This window comes from Salvelinus fontinalis, chromosome 6, assembly GCF_029448725.1.
Source record: "Salvelinus fontinalis isolate EN_2023a chromosome 6, ASM2944872v1, whole genome shotgun sequence".
Lineage (NCBI taxonomy): Eukaryota > Metazoa > Chordata > Actinopteri > Salmoniformes > Salmonidae > Salvelinus > Salvelinus fontinalis.
In genome coordinates this window covers 72956592-72973417 of record NC_074670.1, presented here as the reverse complement: position 1 = coordinate 72973417, position 16826 = coordinate 72956592, and the positions used below count along the sequence as shown (strand labels likewise).

The 16826-nt window shown below is 42.1% G+C and overlaps 1 protein-coding gene across 1 annotated transcript in view; it reads right to left on the bottom strand.

Annotated features, from left to right (window-relative positions):
* The window catches only part of LOC129858713 (clathrin interactor 1-like), a 36710-nt gene extending 34075 nt beyond the window's left edge, over positions 1–2635 (bottom strand). Inside the window, exon 1 of the mRNA XM_055928049.1 lies at positions 2426–2635. Coding sequence (XP_055784024.1) covers positions 2426–2466 — 41 coding nt within the window. The 5' untranslated portion in view covers positions 2467–2635. The remainder of the gene's footprint in view (positions 1–2425) is intronic.
* Positions 2636–16826: the final 14191 nt, after the last annotated feature.

Sequence of the window (16826 nt, the reverse complement as noted above, 5' to 3'; positions counted from 1 at the left end):
ATATTGAATATCTGTTTTTTTTGTGCCTCCCCCCCATCTACCAATAGGTGACCTTCTCTGGAGGCATTGGAAAACCTCACTGGTCTTTGTGGTTGAATCGGTGTTTGGAATTCCCTGCTTGACTGAGGGACCTTACAGATAATTGTATGTGTGGGGTACAGAGATGATGTAGTCATTCAAAAACCATGTTAAACTCCATTATTGCACACAGAGATGTCCATGCAACTTATTGTGTGACTTGTTAAGTACATTTCTACCCCTGAACTTATTGAGGCTTGCTATAACAAAAGGGGTTGAATACTTTTTGACTCAAGACATTTCAGCTTTTTATGTTCAATTAATTTGTGAACATAAAAAAATAATTCCACTTTGACATTATGGGCAGGGTATTTTGTGTAGGCCAGTGACACAACTTCTAAATTGTATCTATTTTAAAATCAGACTGTGAGGGAAAAAAAGGTACACAAAGTCAAGAGGTGGGAGTACTTTCTGAAGGCATGGTAGAATCAAGATCAGAAGGAAGTTGACTGCAAATACAAAGTTGCTAAAGTATTTGCAATGTTTACAAACAAGAGAAGGATAAAAATGATGATTCAAATGAAAACAGATGACTGCAATAAAATATACATAGGCTACATGGACCTAAATAACTCAAAAATGACAGGCTACGGTCTGTCATTTTTGACTTAATGCATTTCATGATGTGTGACAACATGTGCGCAATGATGTACCCAATCTGTGATTTAGTGCATTAGTATTGGTTAAGCATAACAAGCCACCTCAACAGTGTTTTTGCAGCCATAGGTGGTAATATCCCTCGAGGAGCTGATCCGTCATTATTGAGGAATAATATATGTGCTTGTTTGGGAAACACTTAAAAAGTTGTCTCATTAAACATTATTCTCTCTCTCTACTTTTTTGCAGGAATGTATTCTTGGACAGGAACTGTGCGCTTCTGCTGTTGCCAAAGCTCACCAAACCAGCTGTTAAAGCTTTTAAGTGGAGATTATGTTCTCCCGCTACTTCCCAGAGCTCTACGGTAGGCCTGTGTGTACTGTCTATCTCAGGTCATTACTCAGCAGTGAGGGACAGTAAACTATACGAGGAGGACAAAAGAAAACAATAAGCCGGCTAAACCAGGTGTGGCTCTTGCTCAGAGGTGGAACCATTCAGCCATTCGTTCAAGCCTTTAGTTTCAATCTCTGCTGACAGCGACTGTACAAGGTCTAGGCTAATCTTGTTTATTCCCATGAATGCCATGCAATGTAACTGTGCTATGCAACCCACTCTTAGTTTCTGTCCCAAATGGCATCCTATTCCCTATGGGCCCTGGTCAAAAGCAGTGCACTATTTAGGGAAAAGGGTGCCATTTGGGACACATTCGCAGAGAACTTAATTTTTAATCCAACTCTGGCGAGTTACTCTAATAATGTAGCGACAGCAATGTCTTCACAATGAAGTGTGACATTGCCTATTGATTGTCCAATCAATCAATAGTTGCATTCAGCAAGTAATTGTTTATTACAGAGTTACACATTACAGTGCTCTCTTGTACTGTATCAACAGACACTGTGACTGATAGTGATCTAGGCTCCACCTTTCTGCTTCTGCATGCAAAGCTCCTCCATTTTGCAAATGCAAGAGGCCCATAACAAACATACACTCCAGTCAAATGTATTGTAATTGTTTTTATAATTTAGCCTATAGCTAGCATACTAAGAAGTACACAGGTAGCTAGGCAGAAGTTTGAGTGAGATATCCAGGTGTTCTAGGCTTACATGGATCATCCTATACTTTGTAAAATATATATATATAAATACAGTAATTTATTATAGTTATGTCAACTGAGATGTTGCCGTTTTGATAGACCTAAGACATGAGAAAAGCAAAAAGTTCTGGTTGGTATGCTTGTTACTTTCACACCCGGAAGTTGGCTTGTCAGAATACATCCAATTTGCATTCAAGGCCTTTGCCACAACTAATAGTACCTATGTTACAGAAAGATTTCCCCTTACGTAAGTGCATACGTTTGGTTTTGAGCTGGCCAATTACCTAGCTCAGTAAATTTGCTTGCTAGCTAACCAAACAACAAACTGACTGAAACTGCGCAAAAAACTATTTCAATCTAACGTCGTTACGCTAGATAATTAGCTAGCTGGATAACACCCATCTCAGCTTTCTAAAAACAGATAACGCGGCTAGAAAGTTACGTTATCAATCGCTCGTCGGATAGTTCCAGACGAGATTAAAATGGTTAAATAGTCGAATGGCGAAAAAGTAGATTTTGTCCCGTGTTTTGATTGCCACAACTTGCTACTGAAGCTAACTAGCTTCCTGCTGCTACGTGACGTCAAAGTGTTGGGTACGTGTCTATCTCAAACAGGTAAACTCGAGTGTTGAACTCGGATAGAGTGAAAATACTTACGCTTTATCAACCAATTCCCGGACTTTCCACATATTCATCATCTTGGCTCTCTACAACGCGGCTTTCCGCCTCAGTAACCCGTATTCCAGGCTCTCAAAACCCGATAGAGCGGAGCACTGTCACCGAAACCAAACCTTGAACCAAAGACAGTTTACAGTCTGAACTGGAACACTCTTCACCTCTGAGGGGGCGCACGCATTGGACAGGACAGGTTACTACGGATACGTCCTTGTAACGTCACGAGGAAGAAAACATGCGTAGACCAACATAGGATATGTAAAAAAAAAAAAAAAAGTGTAACTTTTGGAATGTGTTTTATGAAATGAATTAGCCATGCATTCAAAAGGCTAAGTGGTGCTAAATCAGATAATTACATTACCAACCAAGAGGGATTTGTTTTAAGACATCGATTCCTATATAGAATCTATATTATAGAAAATGTTTTCTCTTGACTTCTTTGTTCATTGAATTTGACTTCAGAATAAAATACAACCCTAACCCAGAATAAAAGACAACCCTAACCCTAGCTTCTTGTCACACAAGCATTTCGCTACACCCACAATAACATCTGCTAAATATGTGTATACGACTAAAAATATTTTAATTTGTTTCGTACCCTACCCCTAGCTCCATTCCACATCTCGGTTAAACCCTAACCCTGGCCTCAAACACAACCATAACCATAACCCTAGCTTCATGACCACATTCCGGTTATACCCTAACCCTGGCCTCAAACACAACCCTAACCCTAGCTTCATGTCCACATCCCAGATCAACCCTACCCCTAGCTTCATGTCCACATCCCAGATCAACCCTAACCCTAGCTTCATGTCCACATCCCAGATCAACCCTAACCCTAGCTTCATGTCCACATCCCAGATCAACTCTAACCCTAGCTTCATGACCACATCCCAGATCAACCCTAACCCTAGCTTCATGTCCACATCCCAGATCAACCCTAACCCTAGCTTCATGACCACATCCCAGATCAACCCTAACCCTAGCTTCATGACCACATCCCAGATCAACTCTAACTCTAGCTTCATGTCCACATCCTGGTTCAACCCTAACCCTAGCTTCATGACCACATCCCAAATCAACCCTAACCCTAGCTTCATGTCCACATCCCAGATCAACCCTAACCCTAGCTTCATGTCCACATCCCAGATCAACCCTAACTCTAGCTTCATGTCCACATCCCAGATCAACCCTAACCCTAGCTTCATGACCTCATCCCAGATCAACCCTAACCCTAGCTTCATGTCCACATCCCAGATCAACCCTAACCCTAGCTTCATGTCCACATCCCAGATCAACCCTAACCCTAGCTTCATGTCCACATCCCAGATCAACCCTAACCCTAGCTTCATGTCCACATCCCAGATCAACTCTAACTCTAGATTCATGTCCACATCCCAGATCAACTCTAACCCTAGCTTCATGACCACATCCCAGATCAACCCTAACCCTAGCTTCATGACCTCATCCCAGATCAACTCTAACCTTAGCTCACACTCACCTCAGTTCAACTCGAACCCTAGCCTTGACCGTGTGATTGAGTGCGCACATGTGTGTGTGATGGAGCACTGCCCTGTCAAGTTTGTCTGAGTTAAAATGCAACAGTAGGCATCTCAGTGTTTAATGAAATCCTCCCACTGGGAAAGCAGAACCATCTCTTAACCCCACATCCCTCCTCTCTCTCTCTTTCTCTCTCTCTCTCTCTGTGTGTTCTCTGTTCTCTGTTCAATTCAATTTAAATTTAAAGGGCATTATTGGCATGTGAAACGTGTTTACATTGCCAAAGCAAGTGAAATAGACAATAAATAATAGTGAAATAAACAATAAAAAATTAACAGTAAACATTACACTAACAAAAGTTCCAAAATAAAAATACATTTCAAATGTCATATTATGTATATATACAGTGTTGTAATGATGTGCAAATAGTTAAAGTACAAAAGGGAAAATGTATAGACATAAATATAGGTTGTATTTACAATGGTGTTTGTTCTTCACTGGTTGCCCTTATCTTGTGGCAACAGGTCACAAATCTTGCTGCTGTGATGGCACACTGTGGAATTTCACCCAAAAGATATGGGAGTTTTTCAAAATGTGATTTATTTTGTAATTCTTTGTGGGTCTGTGTAATCTGAGGGAAATATGTGTCTCTAGTATGGTCATACATTTGGCAGGAGGTTAGGAAGTGCAGCTCAGTTTCCACCTCATTTTGTGGGCAGTGTGCATATATCCTGTTTTCTCTTCGGCAGCCTTTCTCAATAGCAAGGCTATGCTCACTGGGTCTGTACATAGTCAACATTTTCCTTAAGTTTGGGTCAGTCCCAGTGGTCAGGTATTCTGCCACTGTGTACTCTCTGTTTAGGGCCAAATAGCATTATTGTTTGCTCAGATTTTTTGTAAATTCTTCCCATTGTGTCAAGTAATTATCTTTCTGTTTTCTCATGGTTTGGATGTGTCTACTTGTGTTGTTGTCCTGGGGTTCTGTGGGGTTTGTTTGTGTTTGTGAACAGAGCCCCAGGACCTGCTTTCTCCAGGTTCATTTCTCTGTAGGTAATGGCTTTGTTAAGGAAGGTTTGGGAATCGCTTCTTTTTGGGTGGTCGTAGAATTTAATGGCTCTTTACTGGATTTTGATAATGAGCGGGTATCATCCTAATTATGCTCTGCATGCATTATTTGGTGTTTTACATTGTACATGGAGGATATTTTTGCTGAATTCTGCATGTAGACTCTCAATTTGGTTTTTGTCCCATTTTGTGAATTCTTGGTTGGTGAGCGGACCCCAGACCTCACAACCATAAAGGGAAATGGGTTCTATAACTGATTCAAGTATTTTTTAGCCAGATCCTAAGTGGTATGTCACATTGTATGTTCCTTTTGATGGCATAGAAGGCCCTTCTTGCCTTGTCTCTCAGCTCGTTCAAAGCTTTGTGGAAGTTACCTGTGGCGCTGATGTTTCGGCCGAGGTATGTATCGTTTTTTGTGTGCTCTAGGGCAACAGTGTCTAGATGGAATTTGTATTCGTGGTCCTGGTAACTGGACCTTTTTTGGAACACCATTATTTTGTCTTACTGAGATTTATTGTCAGGGCCCAGGTTTGACAGAATCTGTGCAGAAGATCTAGGTGCTGCTGTAGGGCCTCCCTGGTTGGTGACAGAAGCACCAGATCAATAGCAAACGGTAGACAATTGACTTCATTTTCTAGTAAGGTGAGGCCGGGTGCTGTAGACTGTTCTAGTGCCCTCACCAATTCGTTGATATATATGTTGAAGAGGGTGGGGCTTATGCTGCACCCCCCCCCCCCCCCCCCCGCCCTGTAGAAAGAAATGTGTGCGGTTTTTGCCAGTTTTAACCGCACACTTGTTTTTTGTGTACATGGATTTTATAATGTCGTATGTTTTTCCCCCAACACCACTTTCCAACAATTTGTATAGCAGACCCTCATGCCAAATTAAGTCGAACGCTTTTTGAAATCAACAAAGCATTAGAAGACTTTGCCTTTGTTTTGGTTTGTTTGTCAATTAGGGTGTGCAAGGTGAATACGTGGTCTGTCCTACGGTAATTTGGTAAAAAGCCAAATGACATTTTGCTCAGTACATTGTTTTCGCTGAGGAAATGTTAGTCTGCTGTTAATGATAATGCAGAGGATTTTCCCAAGGTTGCTGTTGACACATATCCCACGGTAGTTATTGGGGTAAAATTTGTCCCCACTTTTGTGGATTGGGGTGATCAGTCCTTGGTTCCAAATATTGTGGAATATGACAGCGCTAAGGATGATGTTAAAGAGTTTCAGTATAGCCAACTGGAATTTGTGGTCTGTATATTTTATAATTTCATTTAGGACACCATCAACACCACAGGCCTTTTTGGGTTGGAGGGTTTGTTATTTTTTCTTGTTGTTCATTCAATGTAATTGGAGAATCCAGTGGGTTCTGGCAGTATTGAATAGTTCATTCTAAGATTTGTATTTGATCATGTATATGTTTTTGCTCTTTGTTCTTTGTTATAGATCCAAAAAGATTGGAGAAGTGGTTTATCCATACATCTCCGTTTTGGATAGATAACTCTTCATATTGTAGTTTGTGGTTAGATTCTGAAGTGGTTAGATTCTATGGATTCTTCAATTACATTGAGCTGATTTCTGACGTGCTGTTCCTTCTTTTTCCATAGTGCATTTCTGTATTGTTTTAGTGGTTTAGGCTCAGATTTTCTGGGTCTCTATGTTTTTTGGTTAGACAGGTTTCTCAATTTCTTTCTTAGGTTTTTACATTCTTCATCAAACCATTTGTTATTGTTGTTAATTTTAGTTAATTTTGCCTAATTGTTTTTTGGTAGATTTCCACACTATTTTCCTTCCATCTATAGCATTTCTTAATATTTTTCAGTTCCTTTGGCGCGTCGGACCATTGAGTATTGCTCTGTTCAAGTAGAGTTTGATTTTGCTGTGATCTGATAGGGGTGTCAGTGGACTGACTGAACGCTCTGAGAGACTCTGGGTTGAGGTCATTGATAAAGTCGTCTACAGAACTACTGCCAAGAGATGAGCTATAGGTGTACCTACCATAGGAGTCCCCTCGAAGCCTACCATTGACTATGCACATACCCAGCGTCCGACAGAGCTGCAAGAGTTGTGACCCGTTTTTGTTGGTTATGTTGTCGTAGTTGTGTCTAGGGGAGCATATGTGGGAGGGAATGCTGTCACCTCCAGGTAGGTCTTTGTCCCCCTGTGTGCTGAGAGTGTCAGGTTCTTGACCAGTTCTGGCATTTAGGTCGCCACAGACTAGTTCATGACCCTGAGCGTGGAAATTGTTGATCTCCCCTCTAGGGTGGAGAAGCTTTCATCTATAAAGTATGGGGATTATATTGGGGGGGATATAGTTAGCACACATGAGGATATTTTTCTCTGTTGAAATCATTTCCTCATTCATTTCTAGCCAAATGTAAAATGTTCCTATTTTGACTAATTTAGGTTTAGGTCTGCTCTATACCAAATTAGCATACCCTCTGAGTCTCTTCCCTGCTTCATACCTGGTAGTTTGGTGGATGGGACTACCAGCTCTCTGCAACCTAGAGGGAAACCAGCGGGTCCGTCTCCTTTATACCATGTTTCTTGTAGGATGACAATGTCTGTATTTCCAATTTATTTGATGAAGTCCGGGTTCCTGCTCTTTAGGCCAAAGGTAGATGACCTCAGACCTTGTTTATTCTAGGATGAGATAGTAAAAGCCTTGTGTTCCATAGTGTCTAGTGTTGTTTTTGTGTGGTTTATGCCCGGACCATCACAGTTGGTGTGAGCAGAGCATGTTGAGCAACTGATACATACCTCTTAGGTCACAGGATGGGGCTTGGGCAGGTGTAATAGTGGGGTTTGGGCCTGTTGCTCTGCTCACGTCTTGGACATATGTCCTGCTGTCATGTTAATGTACTTGGCGCAGGGACGGGGGGCATGTTGTGGGCAGGAGGGGCATAGGTCTGATATGGCTGAGCCTATATAGATTGTGGCCAGGGTTTTCTCGGGGTGGTGTTAGCTGGTTGGGGTGTGGCTGGTGATGCTGTGGTCTGGGTGTAGGTCCTCTTAGCATGGGTTATCTCGGTGCATTCTCTCTCTCTTTCTCCCTGTTAGTACAAAATAAATAAAGAATAAAAGGATAGGAAAAATAGCCATAAGAGAGGAAGAAAACAAGAGACAGCACTTAACGACCCAGAATCCACTGCACCCAAGGGAGCCACCTCAATTACCAGCTCACGCTGGAAGAGGAGGACTCTGGGAGAAACGATGGCTTAGATGGAGATGGCTGGGGGTGAGGTGTGTGTGTGTGTGTGTGTGTGTGTGTGTGTGTGTGTGTGTGTGTGTGTGTGTGTGTGTGTGTGTGTGTGTGTGTGTGTGTGTGTGTGTGTGTGTGTGTGTGTGTGTGTGTGTGTGTGTGTGTGAAAAAGAGACAGAGAGAAAGAGACAGAGAGAGAAAGAGAGAGAGAGATCAACCAGCACGAAACCATGCTATTCTCCTCTGGGAGGGTCTAAGCGGGAAGGGATGTTTTTCAGGGTGTGTACTTGCGTGTGAGTGTGTGCACGACTATGAGTGTGTGTGTGTGGGTAGATGGGGGTGGGGGGGGGCAGCCCAGGCCGTAATGTTTTAATCGATTCCTAAAATTGGGCTAAAAAAGTATATCACTGAACATTTCTATAAAATAATGGAGAAATCAACTCCATATACCAAGGTGTCACAATACAAGTAAAACATTTGAAGACATTAATCTCCCTCCAGTTCCTATTGTTCCTGGCAGTGTGGATGAATCAGATCCACATCTGATGTACAGAGAGAAGGAAAGCAAAGCTCTCATGTTCTAAATGTAAACAGCCAAAATAACCTGACTGCCTTCAAAGTCAGAGCTGCGTTCAGAATCTTTCTCCTTCCGAAAATACTCATTGTCCCCAAAACACTGCTTTTGGACATGTGACCAAATCTCCCTGTGTCATCCTTTGATATGTGAGCACGAGGAATGCCCACCACAAAAACTTTTAGACTTTACAGAGAATGAAAACGTTTTTAAGATTGTTTAAAACTACATTTTATCTGACGTTCCTGTCAAAGTGTGGTAAAATTACATTTTCATTATACTGAACAAAAACATAAACACAACATGCAACAATTTCAAAGATTTTACTGAGTTACATTTCATAGAAGGAAATCAGTCAATTGAAATAAATTCATTAGGCCCTAATCTATGGATTTCATGACTGGGCAGGGGTGTAGCTATGGGTGGGCCTGAAAGGGCCCACAAAAGGGCTTTATTACAGACAGAACTGGGAAGGCTTATGGTAGAGGAATTAATATTAAATTCTCTGGCAACGGTCTGTTGGACATTCCTGTAGTCAGCGTGCCAATTGTCAGTGTGACAATCCCTCAAAACTTGAGACATCTGTGGCATTTTGTTGTGTGACAAAATTGCACATTTTAGAGTGGCCTTGCACGTATGTAATGATCATGCTTTAATCAGCTTCTTGATATGCCACACCTGTCAGGTGGATGGATTATCTTGGAAAATTATAAATGCTCACTAACAGGGATGTAAACAAATTTGTGCACAACATTTGAAATAAATAATATTTTTTGTGCATATGGAACATTTCTGGGATATTTTATTTCAGCTTATGAAACATGGGACCAACACTTTACATGTTACGTTGATATTCCTTTCAGTGTAAATGAAAGGAATGAACAGTGAAGAGATGTAGTGGCCAATTTTACCACTAGGGGGCAATATGACTATTCAGGTGGATGGACATTATAGTTGCGAAGCCAAAGACTTGCCTAAAGCTAGACAGAATAAACGGTACATTGAGGCTGTGTGTGTGTGTGCATGCTTATGTGCATGCGTGTGTGTACGTGTGTACGTGTGTGTTTGTTTGTTTGTGTGTGATGACAGAGGGGGGGGGGGGGGGGGTCGACACATATAAGTTCACATGATAAGTGTGCTCAGAACATCATTAGAGTTTGGAAAGTAAAAAATAATACATGCATCTCTCTCTCTGTCTCTGTGTCTCTGTCTCTCTGTATCTCTCTGTCTGTCTGTCTGTCTGTCTCTCTCTCTCTCTCTCTCTCTCTCTCTCTCTCTCTCTCTCTCTCTCTCTCTCTCTCTCTCTCTCTCTCTCTCTCTCTCTCTCTCTTAGCCTTCTTCTTTCACTGAGGACATTTATTTCCAATCCACAGCAACAATCTGTTTTTTTTCTTTTCTGTCATTAGGTAACAATGTTCTCTGTTTGGAACATTAACTCTAACTTAACAGACCCTCTCTGTGCCCAAAGTCTAGTTTCTGGGCCCCTCTCCATGTGTGTGTGTGTGTGTTTGTGTGCATGTGTTAGTGTGTTTGTGTGTGAGATCTCTCTCTCTCTCTCTCTCTGCTATTATATTTAGGGATTTTATTGTTGGCTCCAATGCAGCCCACAGGGAGACTCTTGTTCCTTTCCCCAGGCGATATGACCCCTCATACGTCACACGCTCTCTGACCTTGTCTGCATGACAGGTCCCCTGTGTGTTGGTGTGTTGGTTTTTGATGCACGTGCAAACATTTGTGTGTGTTTTTTGTGTGTGCGCCGGGTTGTTGTGTGTGTGTGTGTGTGTGTGTGTGTGTGTGTGTGTGTGTGTGTGTGTGTGTGTGTGTGTGTGTGCATGCACTCATTTTGTTTGTGTGTCCTATGTGTGTGTGTGTCCTTCACTACCGGTCAAAAGTTTTAGAACATCTACTCATTCAAGGGTTTTTCTTTATTTGGACTATTTTCTACATTGTAGAATAATAGTGAAGACATCAAAATGATGAAATAACATATATTGAATCATGTAGTAACCAAAAAAAGTGTTAAACAAATCGAAATATTTCTTCAAATAGCCACCCTTTGCATTGATGACAGCTTTGCACACTATTGGCATTCTCTCAACCAGCTTCATGAGGTAGTCACCTGGAATTCATTTCAATTAACAGGTGTGCCTTCTTAAAAGTTAATTTGTGGAATTTCTTTCCTTCTTAATGCTTTTGACCCAATCAGTAATGTTCAGAGGAGACTGTGTTAATCAGGCCTTCACACTTTTTTGGTTACTACATGATTCCTTATGTGTTATTTCATAGTTGTGATGTCTTCACTATTATTCTACAATGTATAAAATTGTAAGAATAAAGAAAAAACATTGAATGAGTTGGTGTTCTAATACTTTGACCGATAGTGTATGTGTGTGTACCCAGTGACAGTCTGCACCGGCCCCGGAAACATCTGTTCCTTTACAGACAGATTAAATGATCAATTAAAACCAGAGAAAGCAGAACATCTGGACTCATAACCAGTGGACTGGATCCATCAGATAGAGAAGGATATAGGCCTGCATCCCAAAGGGCACCCTATCCCCTATATGGTGCATTACACCCATAGGGCTATGGTCAAACTTAGTGCACTATATAGGGGATATTGTGCCATTTGAGAAGCACCCTAGGAACATGATCCACAAGGAGATTCTCAAGGACAGGACAGTGTGTCTGATATGCTGATTGGGTGAAGGTTTGCCAGAGGTTTTAAACCAGCAAGTCATAGGAATGGAAATGGTTGGATGTCTGAGAAAAGAAGAAACAAGGAGGATAGGATAGATACATAGAGGATAGGATAAAGGGATAGATACATAGAGGATAGGAGGATAGGATAGAGGGATAGATACATAGAGGATAGGATAGAGGTGTATATACATAGATAATAGGAGGATAGGATAGAGGGATAGATAAATAGATGATAGGATAGAGGATTAGATACATAGAGAATAGGAGGATAGGATAGAGGCACAGATACATAGAGGATAGGATAGAGGGATAGATACATAGAGGATAGGATAGAGGGATAGATACATAGAGAATAGGAGGATAGGATAGAGGCACAGATACATAGAGGATAGGATAGAGGGATAGATACATAGAGGATAGGATAGAGGGATAGATACATAGATGATACGAAAGAGGGATAGATACACAGAGGATAGGATAGAGAGATAGTTACACAGAGGATAGGATGATATGCTAGAGGGTTAGATATATAGCGGATAGGATAGAGGGATAGATATATAGCGGATAGGATAGAGGGATAGATATATAGCGGATAGGATAGAGGGATAGATATATAGAGGATAGGATAGAGGGATAGACACAGAGGATAGGAGGATAGGATAGAGGGATAGACACATAGATGATAGGATAGAGGGATAGATAATTAGAGAATAGGATAGAGGGATATATATATATATATATAGAATAGGAGGATAGGACAGAGGGATAGATAAATAGAGGATAGGAGGATAGGATAGAGGGATATATATATAGAATAGGAGGATAGGATAGAGGGATATATATATAGAATAGGATGATAGGATAGAGGGATATATACATAGAGAATTGGAGGATAGGCGGATTGGACAGAGGGATAGATACATAGAGAATCGCCATCACTCTGGACCCTGATCTCTCTTTTGACGAACATATCAAGACTGTTTCAACGACAGTTTTTTTCCATCTACGTATCATTGCAAAAATCTGAAACATTCTGTCCAAAAATTATTCAGAAAAATTAATCCCTGCTTTTGTTACGTCTAGGTTGGGCTACTGCAATGCTCTACTTTCCGGCTACCCGGATAAAGCACTAAATAAACTTCAGTTAGTGCTAAATACGCCTGCTAGAATCCTGACTAGAACCCCAAAATTTTATCATATTACTCCAGTGCTAGCCTCCCTACACTGGCTTCCTGTTAAGGCAAGGGCTGATTTCAAGGTTTTACTGCTAACCTACAATGCATTACATGGGCTTGCTCCTACCTATCTTTCCGATTTGGTCCTGCCGTACAAACCTACATGTACGCTACAGTCACAAGACGCAGGCCTCCTAATTGTCCCTAGAATTTCTAAGCAAACAGCTGGAGGCAGTGCTTTCTCCTATAGAGCTCCATTTTTATGGAATGGTCTGCCTACCCATGTGAGAGATGCAGACGCAGACTCGGGCTTGACCCTTAATAAGTCTTTATTGAAGACTCATCTCTTCAGTAGGTCATATGATTGAGTGTAGTCTGGCCCAGGAGTGTGAAGGTGAACGGAAAGGCTCTGGAGCAACGAACCACCCTTGCTGTCTCTGCCTGGCCGGTTCCCCTCTCTCCACTGGGATTCTCTGCCTCTAACCCTATTACAGGGGCTGAGTCACTGGCTTACTGGTGCTCTTCCATGCCGTCCCTAGGAGGCGTGCGTCACTTGAGTGGGTTGAGTCGCTGACGTGATCTTCCTGTTTGGGTTGGCGCCCCCCCTTGGGTTGTGCCGTGGCGGAGATCTTTGTGGGCTATACTCGTCCTTGTCTTAGGATGGTAAGTTGGTGATTGAAGATATCCTACTAGTGGTGTGGGGGCTGTGTTTTGGCAAAGTGGGTGGGGTTATATCCTGCCTGTTTGGCCCTGTCCGGGGGTATCATCGGATGGGGCCACAGTGTCTCCTGACCCCTCCTGTCTCAGCCTCCAGTATTTATGCTGCAGTAGTTTATGTTTCGAGGGACTAGGGTCAATCTGTTATATCTGGAGTACTTCTCCTGTCTTATCCGGTGTCCTGTGTGAATTAAGTATGCTCTCTCTAATACTCTCTTTCTCTCTTTCTTTCTCTTCTCTCATGGGGACCTGAGCCCTAGGACCATGCCTCAGGACTACCTGGCATGATGACTCCTTGCTGTCCCCAATCCACCTGGCCGTGCTGCTGCTCCAGTTTCAACTGTTCTGCCTGCGGCTATGGAACCCTGACCTGTTCACCGGACGTGCTACCTGTCCCAGACCTGCTGTTTTCAACTCTCTAGAGACAGCAGGAGCGGGAGAGATACTCTCAATGATCGGCTATGAAAAGCCAACTGACATTTACTCCTGAGGTTCTGACTTGTTGCACCCTCGACAACTACTGTGATTATTATTATTTGACCATGCTGGTCATTTCTGAACATTTGAACATCTTGGCCATGTTCTGTTATAATCTCCACCCGGCACAGCCAGAAGAGGACTGGCCACCCCTCATAGCCTGGTTCCTCTCTAGGTTTCTTCCTAGGTTTTGACCTTTCTAGGGAGTTTTTCCTAGCCACCGTGCTTCTACACCTGCATTGCTTGCTGTTTGGGGTTTTAGGCTGGGTTTCTGTACAGCACTTTGAGATATCAGCTGATGTAAGAAGGGCTATATAAATACATTTGATTTGATTTGATACATAGATGATAGGATATAGGGATAGATACATGGAGGATAGGATTATAGTATAGAGGGATAGATACATAGAGAGTAGGATAGAGGGATGGATACATAGAGAGTAGGATAGAGGGATGGATACATAGAGAGTAGGATAGAGGGATGGATACATAGAGAGTAGGATAGAGGGATAGATACATAGAGAGTAGGATAGAGGGATGGATAAATAGCAGCAAAGACAACACTGTTGAAGTCCTGTGAAATGCTTCAGTGGAAAATTCCTTGATAACTGGAGAAGGATGGATGGATGGAGGGAGCGAAGGAAAGAGAGACAGAAAGGAATCAGAGAAGGAGATTAACGCTCAACGTATGTGTCTTTGTGTGTGTTTGTGTGTGTGAGTGTGTGTTTGTGTGTATGAGTGTGTGTTTGTGTGTGTCAACAGAATGGCAAACTGTAATTTCACAATTTTGGACACAGCAAATACCCACGAAAATAAATGTTGTCTACGTTATATTTATTTTTACTCATAAATGCATCATATTCATTTTGGTATCAATCCACATGTGAAAAAATGAAAGGTTGGAAAGGCACATTAGCGTTTACACATCTGTTAAGATCATTACAGGCAGGCAGTAGAAATGTGTGTGTTTGTCTGGGGGGGGGGTTGTGTGTGTGTGTGTGTGTGTTTGTCTGGGGGGGGTTGTGTGTGTGTGTGTTTGTGTGTCTGTGTGTGTGTGTGTGTGTGTGGGGGGGGGTTGTGTGTGTGTGTGTGTGTGTGTGTGTGTGTGTATGTGTGTGTGTGTGTGTGTGTGTGTGTGTGTGTGTGTGTGTGTGTGTGTGTGTGTGTGTGTGTGTGTGTGTGTGTGTGTGTGTGTGTCTGGGGGGGTTGTGTGTCTGTGTGTGTGTGTGTGTGTGTGTTTATAATGCAGCAGAAGTGATCCAGGTTATTAGTTAGTATTGTCGTTAGAGTAACAGGATCCAGTTATACCGTGAGTTAGGAAAATGATTCTGTACTAAGAGAACCCCACCAGGGAGGCAGTAGAACAGTGAAACATACACAGAGCTCTATGGTGAATCAAGTCCCGTTAGGAACACACACGTGGCTTTTTATTATCAAGAATTCAAGCTGCTATGACACTGTTACGTCATCTGCTCTTTTTACAGAGGCACAAGGTATTCATTAAACAATACGGGCTAGTTACATAGGCCTATAGAAACTGGGATGTATTCCTGTGTTTACACAGGCAGCCCAATTCTGATCTTACCCATTAGTAGGTCCTTTTGGCCAATCAGATCAGCTCTTTTGCCAATAATTGGGGAAAAAATATCAGAATTGGTCTGTCAGTGTAAATGCAGCCTTATTGTAGACTGTGCTTTCATCCAGATTACTAAATTGTTTTGAGCATGGTATTGACAAAGTACTGTAGGAACACATGCACACACGTATGTGCATGTGGACACATATATGCACACACACATGCACACGCACTACCCCTGTAGCTCCCTTAGCTGTAATTGGAGCTAATTATCAGAGCAAAGCTATTAGGTCTACAGCTCCGACCCCCCGACCCCCTCCCCCCTCCTCTCACTCTCTCTCTCTCGCTCTCTCTCTCTCTCTCTCTCTCTCTCTCTCTCTCTCTGTCTCCCTTTCTCAATTCAATTCAATCCAAGGGCTTTATTGGCATGGGAAACATATGTTAACATTGCCAAGCAGGTGAAGTAGATAATAAACAAAAGTTAAATAACCAATACAAATTTACAGTAAACATTACACTCACAGAAGTTCCAAAAGAATAAAGACATTTCAAATGTCATATTATGTCGAATGATGTGCAAAAGGGAAAATAAATAAACATAAATATGGGTTGGATTTACAATGGTGTTTGTTCTTCACTGGTTGCCCTTTTCTTGTGGCAACAGGTCACAAATCTTGCTGCTCTTATGACACACCATGGTATTTCACCCAGTAGATATGGGAGTTTATCAAAATTGGGTTTGTTTTTGAATTTTGTACATCTGTGTAATCTGGCAGGAGGTTAGGAAGTGCAGCTCAGTTTCCACCTCATTTTGTGAACAGTGTGCATATAACATGTTTTCTCTTGAGAGCCAGGTCTGCCTACGGCGGCCTTTCTCAATAGCAAGGCTTTGCTCACTGAGTCTGTACATAGTCAAAGCTTTCCTTAAGTTTGTGTCAGTCACAGTGGTCATGTATTCTGCCACTGTGTACTCTCTGTTTAAGGCCAAATAACGTTCTAGTTTGCTCTGTTTTTTTGTTAATTCTTTCCAATGTGTCAAGTAATAATCTTTTTGTTTTCTCATTATTTGGATGGGTCTAATTGTGTTTCTGTCCGGGGTCTGTTTGTGTTTGTGAACAGAGCCCCAGAACCAGCTTGCTTAGGGGAACCAGGTTCATCTCTTTGCAGGTGATGGCTTTGTTATCGAAGTGATCACAGTGATTGTCGAGGGTGCAACAGGTCAGCACCTCAGGAGTTAATGTCAGTTGGCTTTTCATAGCCGATCATTCAGAGTATCTCTATCGCTCCTGCTGTCTCTAGAGTATTGAAAACAGCCGGTCAAGGACAGGTAGCACGTCCGGTGAACAGGTCAGGGTTCCATAGCCGCAGGTAGAACAGTTGAGACTGGAGCAGCAGCAC